The sequence below is a fragment of the Ahaetulla prasina genome, chromosome 11 (genome assembly GCF_028640845.1).
Source record: "Ahaetulla prasina isolate Xishuangbanna chromosome 11, ASM2864084v1, whole genome shotgun sequence".
NCBI classification, from domain to species: Eukaryota; Metazoa; Chordata; class Lepidosauria; order Squamata; family Colubridae; genus Ahaetulla; species Ahaetulla prasina.
The window spans coordinates 18,425,233-18,434,811 of record NC_080549.1 but is presented as its reverse complement, the minus strand read 5'-3'; the positions used below and the strand labels follow the sequence as shown (position 1 = coordinate 18,434,811).

Genomic DNA, 9,579 nt, shown 5'->3' with positions numbered 1-9,579 from the left:
GCAAGAAGAAGCATGTCGTTCTGTTCTCCTTTCCTCACAGATGGTGCTAAGGAAGAGGGGAACGCCTCAGAGAGGATTGACGTACGTTCTTCTCTTTCCATATGTATCTTTTTAGCCCAGATGGATTGATTTATCCCTTCCCTCCCCCCCCCCCCCACACACACACCGTCCATTGCTGGATATGTACAGAGATGATAGGCAGAAATGGACCGATTGGGGAAGGGTTTTGATCCTGTATGTAGGAAACCTGGTTCCTGCATAGTGCTGAGTTGGGGAGTTTCCAAAATGGAGGATGCGTATTCTCCAGCAGTTTATTCCATCCTGCTGTCTCCCCTTTTCTTGATACTCTCAGAAAAAAAAAAATCTTGTTCTTCGTGAGTTTCTGAAGTAGAGAGTAGCTGAATTAAACAGAGACTTCTCTAGGCTCAGACCAACGCCAGGAGCTGCTATTTTTACATAATTTATCACTCATGACTCATTTGAAATATGCAAAGTGCTTTAGAACTGCCTCCACTTTTTGCTTCTGTTCCTTGGTTTGTCGTTTTGAATTACGTCTCTACATTAGTCTGCTCCAACCTACGGATGCGCCAAACTACTCGTTTCTATATTCCCTAGCCACTAAGGCCCGGGATTTGCAAATTTGGAAAATGTTAGATTTGGGGAGAGTTCCCATAGACGGCTATAAGAGTCATGCTGAGTCCTTGTCTCACTGTTAGAAGGTCCTCACTCTGAATTCTGGGTCTTTAGTCCACTCCTTTATCCTGGCCTTCAAAACATAGATACCTAGTTAAACGTGGAGTTGTTTGTTTTTATTTCATGTACTGTGGAAGAAATGCTAATCCTTGTCAGATGTCTGCTGGTTCTACAAAGAATATTGTGCGTATTTAAAAAAAGAAAAGTAAGAGGTTTGCATAGATTTCTTGAGCTTCTGATTTAGCACAGAATTTATTTTCAGGTATTTGCTCTTTGACTGAATGCAAGTTGCACTAGCATGCAAACTAACATGGGAAGACAGGTAGAAGACGGCATGAACTGGATAATATTTTCTGATGATATTTGAATAACATGTTTTGTTTGTCTCCATGTGATTGTCCTCCCGTAGATCAGCGTTCGTGAATTACAGCTCTTGAGTTCCTAATCCATATGGCTACTGGCAGTATAGATCAGTATTTCTTAACCTTGAGAAATTTAAGATGTGTAGACTTCAATTCCCAGAATTCCCCAGCCAGCATCGCTTCTGGTCGTTGAAATCCACACATCTTAAATTTTCTGAGCTTGAGAAACACTGGCATATAGGTTGAAGATTGCTGGGATTTGTCATTTGAAACAAAAGATTATGAGAGTTGCGATCTGACCCATTTAAACAATGCTCTGGAGAATGGGTCCTGTTGCGTTGGGCTTGCTTTTGAGTATAGTTTATAAAGATCTCTGCGCCTGTAATTTTACGACCAGGTGATGAAGTGGTGCAAAGTATATAACTCATTGAGGTTGGGGATGATAAGGTGATATTAACAGTTTTCTTTTGATGTGATTCGTGGTGAAAACAATAGTGACACAAGCTGTGGTCTTCTGTGATTTTTCTCACTCTTTCGCTTAACATGGACTGAGTTCACCTGGAGCCAAAGTCACTTTTTATCCTCTTCTGAAAGAATTTGAGGATTAGAACCAGAAACGTTATCCAAAATGAGTTCTGCCTATCGACCCAGCATAAGCATTTCCTTTTCTCCCTCTGAGGATTTCATTGGTCTACCTTTCTGGCGTGGGATTCTTTCACGGGCTGAGCTGCAAATGATTTGTTTTCTTCTTTGTCTAAAATGGCTTCCTCCTCCTCCTCCCTGACCTCACCCGTTTGCCAACTCTTCGGTCAGAGTCCTGGGCAGCACAGTTGAGTCCTTCCCTTAAGCTCACAGGAAACCACCGAACGGGAAACGCTTTCCATCAAAGGATGCTAATCTTTTACCCAAGCAGCACTGCTACAGCCACAGTATCTGCAAGATACATCATAAAGTACTCGAAGAAGGCTCAACCTCACGTTTCTTGCTTGAGAAACCAGGTTTTCCATAGAGATGAGCCAATGTTGTTTCAGTTTATCGATGCTGCAGGAAGTTGGTGGCTTCTTCTTATCCTTTGGTGTTTTGCTGGTACCCCCCAATCTAGAAGCCTCATGCATAAAAGAGGACAACAGTTATGCAGATGCATAGAATAATTGTATTAGACCTCTGCACATCACCCTTCTTCCAGCACTCTATCCTCTTGTCTCAAAGGTGCTTTTTCAAGAGGCAACTGGACTATCTTTTTCTTCCTTGAGGGGGAGAGAAGACATTTCGCTTCTCATCCGAGAAGCTTCATCAGTTCCGACTCTTGGAAAAAAGCACCTTTGAGACAAAGCATGACCTGGATAACAGGATCTCCGTAGACCAAAGGTCTTCAAACCTGGCAGCTTTTAAGACTTGTGGACTTCAACTCCCAGCATAGCTGGCTGGAGAATTCTGGGAGTTGAAGTCCACAAGTCTTAAAGCTGCCAGGTTTGAAGACCTCTTCCATAGATACTCAATCATCTTTGTTTTTGGAATTGGGGAGGAAAAAAAATCAGACACAGGTCTACCTGCATTTAGAAATCGTTGCTTATAGGGCCAGCTTCTTAGCCCTGGCACCGAGGCTTCCCATTGTTCAAAATTCCCGCTTTTTTGCTGCCTTTGAAGGCACCTACAGCCTTGAAATCTTTGAAGAAGTGTGTGTGTTGAATTATTTCCAATTCTTAAAAGCACCACTGACCTCTTCCGGACATTGGCCACCCGGTATCAGAATCCATTCCCTTCTTCGGTGTGCAAAGCTGCTGTGGCACCTTCTCACATGCCTTTTACCTGGACCCAGGTAGCCCGCGTGTATCCCTTTTCCTCTCTATCAGAATCAGCCAGCCTCGCATCCAGCCTGGCTCCCTGGATTTCAAAAGCGAACCTTGCCCCCTCCCCCCCATGCCCCTCACTTTGCAAAAGGCCTGTTCCCAATCTGTGTAGATAAACTATATATAGATCTAGAGAAAGATATATACTCCCTATTGTGTGGGAATTGGCAATGTCCTGTCATGTGTCTGTTCCTTTCTTCGCAGTTAACTGGGGCTGCTGTTCTCTCTCCCTTTCTCCTCTGGCCACTGCTGTCGTGGTGTTCTTTGAAGATGCACTGGAAAACCACTCTCTCTGGAGATTAGGGATTTAAAAAAAAAGAAAAAGAAAAAAACGGGGGGAAAAAAGCATAAATGTTTGTGGGTCGAGATGGCGGTTGGGGGAAAATCACCTTGCGAACGACACTGTTCGCTTTCCCCTGCCTTCTTCTCTGTGGTTGTGTATAATACTTTTGAGTGTGTGTCTCGGGGTCTGCTGTCTCCTAGCTGTTAGCCAACTAAGTGACTCTTGATATATGAATATTGACTGTCAGACTGCAACTGTGTATCACACTAAATAAATTCAGTTCACCACAGTTTTTGGTGTCACTGTTGATGGGTTTTTAAGGAAACTGCATCCGGTTAATGCTCACTTTCGGTGAGAGGCTGTCAAGCAGATATTAAAAGAGAAAAAAGGTACATTGGGAATCAAGCAGCCTTTTTTTTCTTCTTCAGGTCGCAAAATTTATTCAAAGGCCAACGGATGGTTTACATTCTCACTTTGCAGGATAAAATCCAACGCTTACTCTTCTTTTTCCTGTAATGTCTGTTTTTCTTCATGTGCTGTGCTACCAGTAGTAGTCTCAGTTCCCTTGTCTCCTTTGTGCAAGTGAACAAAAATATGATTGTGTCAACTTCTTTATTTGGAGGCTCTCTGATAGCAAACTACCGATCCATAATCCACTGTAGCTGCAGTTTAACATGGGTGTGGTTTGAAAAAACACACAGATGTGGGCTTTTGCTTGTCAAAGAAGATAATTTATAGCTTTACAATTATAATGTATACCCATCTGCCCTGGGTGCCTCCTTTTGCTTTTTGGATTCGACACAAGAGTTTGGATAAATGTCATGTAACAAGTTTGCATCTCAATAGGCAGAAAAATTGGTTTGAACAACTTCGTAACCCTGTGTTATTCCCCCAGAGTTTGTCGCTATTGAAAGTTTTTGGATGTTAACTGGCCTATCAGATGTGTGTAATTAAAGTATTAATGTGAATTATCTCAAAGGGCAGGCAAGTATAGTAAAAAAAAGTTTAGCCAAATGTATAAAATCTGTCATTGAGCAGTTAGGTTTATTGGACTAGGCAAAAATTGAAGAAAAGACAAATGAAAACTTGCACAGCTATGGTATTTGTATGTGTGTTCTAAAAAACCCAGTGATGTAAATTCCTGGCAGGCATACCGGTACCTTAGTTGTCCTTTTACTATTCAGGAGGGGTTTATATTATCCCTTTTCCAAGGTTATACAAATTGTTCATGATCTCAATCAATAACAAGGGTGTTTTCAAGAAAACGAAGCCTGCAATACTAGAAATGTGTCTTTGAAGCTTAAAAATTGGGGGGGAGGGGGAGAACATGACAAACCTTGGGGTTAATTATACAGCCATGTCATATTTGACAATACCCACCACCCATCTCTCAGGCAAATGTGCCCAAGGAGAGGTTCAGAGCTGAGAGACGCATCGATGGAGTATCTTCTAGTATAATCTGTCGCTGGATTTATTGATCAGCCCAACACCAGCTGATAAAGCTAACTTTTAAGGGATTAATCCTTTCATTTAGAGCAGAGGTCTTCAAACTTGGCAGCTTTAAGACTTGTGGACTTCAACTCCCAGAATTCTCCAGCCAGCAAGTCTTAAAAACTGCCAAATTGGGGACCTCTGATTTAGAGACATCCAGAATGTGGTCCGTGCATGGCATGCGTTTAAAGCTCCGATTCCTCAGCTCAGGACTGCCCCAAGACTTTTAAAACCTTTTGTATCCAATTTCATGGTTTGGATCTTGGTCTACCAACATGGCAGTTTCTCAATTTCAGCCACTTTAAACCTTGTGGACTTCAACTCCCAGAATTCCTGGCTGGGGATTTCTGGGAGTTGAACTCCACCCAGTTTAAAAAGTGGCCGAGGTTGAGAAACCCTGCCTATAATCTCTTACCAATTCCCTGCAATTTCCTGTCTAGCCAATAGGGAAGCAGTTAGGAAATTAGCCCGGCCTGCATGAGGAAATGTGCCTCTGTGCTCACCGTGTGGAAGGGTTAAATTCCCCCAAGCAGAACCTCCCACTCTGGGACAGGCACTTCTCTGCATTTCACATGTTCTCTGTGTGGCCTTTTCTCTTTCACCAGAAAAGCTGCTGGCTCAAAAAAAAAGAAAAAGCTGTTCAAAAAAGAGCTTTTAAACAAGACAACTGCAGAGATCCGCCTCGTTTACACACAGCCCTCCTCCCAGGAGCAACTCCAAGAGGAATTAATCTTGGAAAAATTTCTAGCCAAAACTCAAGCAGGTGGAACTATTTTATCTGTGACCTTTTGCGGAACACATCTAGTCTACCTGGTTTGGTGGTGGTTGGTCTTTCTCACGCCCACATTCTCCATCTCTGAAGTTGTGGGTGGGTTTTCATGGTTTTTAAATCAGCTTTCATTCGCTTTTACAGCAACAGTGACGAGTGCAGATGGCATAAGCAGGGCGCATTTAAAAGAAGCCAGTGTGCTTTGTAGTCCCACAAGGGTGGGTGGGATGTTAGTAGGTAAGACGCTAAGCTTGTCAGCAGTTCAGCGGTTCGAATCCCTAGTGCTGCCGTGTAATGGGGTGAGCTCCCGTTCCTTGTCCCAGCTTCTGCCAACCTAGCAGTTCGAAAGCAGGTAAAAAAGGCAAGGAGAAAAATAGGGACCACCTTTGGTGGGAAGGGAACAGCGTTCTGTGCGCCTTTGATATTTAGTCATGCTGGCCACATGACCACAGAGACGTCTTTGGACAGTGCTGGCTTTTCGGTTTTGAAACGGAGATGAGCCATTCCTAGAGTCAGGAATGACTAGCACATATGTGCGAGGAGAACCTTTACCTTTAAGGGTGGAGAACCTGGAGTTTTTCACCTCCCCTCCCTCTTTTGCTATCAAAAAACAAAACAAAACAACAACCAAGAAATATTTTACAGGCAGGCACATATGGATGTTTTTTCTCTTTTTTTTTGTAACTTATTTTCTCTTATTGTTTCTTCCAATGCTTTTGTACAGGAGACAAATTCCTTGTGTCTAACTTCACCTATCCAAATAAAGTAGTCTATTCTACTCTCTCCTTTCTTTCCCAAAACACGTAGTCCTCGACTTACAGCGGTTCATTTAGTGACCATTCAAAGTTACAACAGGACTGAAAAAAGTGACTTATGACCATGTTTCACACTTACGACTGCCGTCACATCCCGATGGACATGCGATCAACATTCAGATGCTTGGCAACTGGTTCATAGTTATGACGGGTGCAGTGTCCCGGGGTCACGTGATCCCCTTTTGCGACCTCCTTACAACCAAAGTCAATGGGGAAGCCAGATTCATTTAACAAACACATGTCACTAACTTAACCATTGCAATGATTCACTTAACAACAGTGGCAAAAAGAAAGTCATAAAGTGGGGTAAAACTCACCTAACTAATGCTGCACTTGGCAAAATACATTTTTGGCTCAATTGTGGTTGTAAGTTAAGGACTACCTGTAATGTTTCAGGCTCTCTCTCTTTTTTTTTTTTACTTTTTAATTGTCCTCTCTCACTCATTTTTTTTCTTTAAAAAAATATTTCTGGCTCAATTTCCCAATTGAGAATTTCTTCCTTCCTTCCTCTCTCTCTTCCTCTTCTTTCTCTTGCTCCTTTCCTTCCTTGCCCCCTCTTTCTCCCTCCTTTCTTCCCACCCCTCCTCTTCCTCTCCCGCCCTTCCTTCTTCCCTCTCTTTCCCCCTCTTTCTATTCCTCCCTTTCTTCCCACCTTTCCTCTTCCTTTCTCTTCTTCCCTTACTTCCCCCTTCCTCCCTTCCCTCCCTCTCTTTCTCTCCCTCCCTCCCTCCTTCCCTCGCGCCCGAGGCGGTTGCAGCGGGCCCTCCCGCCCGGGGCTTCCATCCCGGAACGCGGCCGCCGGAGCGCCCGGCGTCTCAACAGTCTTCGCCGGAGCCCTTTTTCCCCGGCCGCCCTTTGAAACCTCGCCCGGCGCGGGGGCGGAGAGCAGCGCCTTCCCAGCCCCGGAGCCCCGGCCGGAGGAGGAGGAGGAGGAGGAGGTGGAGGCGGGCGGCCAGGCAAGCGGGCGCTCCCGGGCGCGGCCAATCAGCGCCTCACCTGCCCGCCTTGCGCTCCTTTGGCCCCGGCCGGGCTGGGAGCCCTGCAGTCGTCCTGGGCGGCCGGGGAAGCCTCGGGCGGCGCCGCTGCTGCTGCTGCTGCTTTCGCCACCTGCATCCCAGCGCCGCACCTGTCCCGCCCGCCCTCCGTCCGCTCACCTGGGCTCACCTGGGCTGCGCCGGCTGAGACCGGGACCGCCCGCCCGCCCGCCCGCATGGAGCCCGTCCGGCTCCCCGACGAAGCCGCCTTCCGCGCCTTCCAGGCGGAGTGCGAGACGGAGCTGGGCTGGCTCAGCCGCTACAACCGGGATGGCATCGCCGTCTGGGGGCAGCTGCCTCCCCAGGGGGGGGACTTCGCCGTGCACCGCGTGAAGGTGAGCTCCGTGGGAATGGGCGGACACGGGTCAGCCTGGCAAAGCGAGCGCACGGAGCCGACTGCCGCAAGGGGTGGGTGGGAGGGCAACAAAACTCTTCCCCCCCCCCAAAAAAAATAAACCCCCTCCCTTTCTCTGCCAGCAGCCTTCTTCCAAGACTTGCGGGTCGGTAGCATGTGTGTGTGTGTGTGTGTGTGTTGCGTGTCAGCCCTCGCCTGTCCCGAAGGTCAGATTCTTCCCATGTTTTCCCAAGTTGCGGGTTAGGCGGAGCGTGTCTCCTTGCGTTCACACGTGCCTCGGGGCTGAGTTCCGATGTTGGCATCCAGGAGGGACTTAGACTTTTCCCCCGCGTGATGCTCTTGGCCCAAACCTGGGTTAATCGGGGAAGCCATAGTTCAATGAAGAAGTGGGGGAGGAAGTTGTAAACGCAGAACTTTCCCTTCCCGCACGTGTGAATCAAGGAAATTGGGGTCCCCTCCTGTCTGTCAGCAGCAGCTGCCACATCCCTTCCGGGAGTTGAGGTTAATGACAAGCCAGGTGTGGTGGGAATGTAACAGAAACCTGACATTAAAAGCCAAATTAGCTGTAGGAAGAGAATTTTCCTAGTGCTTTGTTGTTATTTTCTTCTTCTTTTGATTCCTATTTCTACTTCACTCCTGTATATGTGTATTTTTCTCCCTTTAATTCTTTGTGTTCGGGATAGCTCTGAACTGGTGCAGCCCAGGACCTGGTTGGGATGTCGCAGAGGTAGAAAAGGATGGGGGAGATTCATAAACATTTTTTTTTCAAAATGTTTATTTTTTTATTATATAAAATACGAAGAAATAAACTAGGAAATTAAGGGAAGGAAAAAGAGGGAGAAAGAGAGTGTGAGGTACAAGGGAGGAGAAAGGAATGAGGAAGGAAGGAAGAGAGAGATTAGAGAGAAAAAAAGAGAGAGAGAAAAGAAAGAAAGAAAGAAAGAAAGAAAGAAAGAAAGAAAGAAAGAAAGAAAGAAAGAAAGCATTGACTTCGGACTCTTCTTAGCACAGTACAAGAAAAAAACATTCCATCCTCAACTTTTTGCTTTTACACATTAATATATAACTAGCCATTTCTACACTGATAAATCTTTCTGATCAACAAAACCAAAGTCAAAGTTACATTATTTTTTTCATCACAAGCACAAAATCCAGAAGTCTTATCCAAATGAGAATATAGTTTCCTCTTTGAATAAAATAATCGATTTAACCATTCCTGCTTTATCTTCCTTGCTGTGGAAATAGCATGTATTTCTGTTTATACCTAGTAATCTTTGTCAACGGTCACCATTTTTTTATTAACAAGGTTCATTGTATTCTTTCTAATTAAATCCTAGATTGTGAATCTCAGTCTAACAGGGCAAGCAGAGATGTGTTGTGAAGGGTGAGTGTGTCCATCTCTAAGGATGCACTTTGCCAAAGCTCCCATGGTCCACAGCCAGCTGAGTGACTGTGGATCACAAGAGTATGGCCTATCATATATGGGAACTTCAAATTGTGTGGGGGATGATGCAGTAGTTGGGTTGTTGGACAATTAGCTAAGAAGCTCTGAGTGCTGGAGGTTTTTAAGAAGAGATTGGACAATCATCTATCTGAAATGGTCTCCTGCTTGAGCAAGGGGATGGACTAGAACAGGGGTCTCCAACTTTGGTCACTTTAAGACTTGTGGACTTCAACTCCCAGAATTCCTCAGCCAGCAAAGCTGAAGTTGAAGTTGAAGTCCACAAGTCTTAAAGTGACCAAGGTTGGAGACCTCTGGACTAGAAGACCTTCAAAATCCCTTCCAACTCTGTTCATTTCCCCAATTTCATCATCAGGGGTGACTCTGTCCTAGAATAATTGTTCTGTCTCAGAGATATTCAACTAGCTTCATGGAGTTGTGACCATCAAAAAGGAAGGAGACCCCACAAGATAGTCCTCTTGGCTT

General features: G+C 45.3%; 1 protein-coding gene across 2 annotated transcripts in view; it reads left to right on the top strand.

The window, feature by feature from the left end:
• Nucleotides 1-12: 12 nt before the first annotated feature.
• LOC131204935 (START domain-containing protein 10-like) overlaps nt 13-9,579 on the top strand; it is a 37,947-nt gene continuing 28,380 nt past the window's right edge. For both annotated transcript variants that reach the window (XM_058196611.1, XM_058196610.1), the window contains exon 1: nt 13-7,632. In XM_058196611.1, the coding sequence (XP_058052594.1) occupies nt 7,474-7,632 (159 nt within the window). In that variant the 5' untranslated portion in view covers nt 13-7,473. The remainder of the gene's footprint in view (nt 7,633-9,579) is intronic.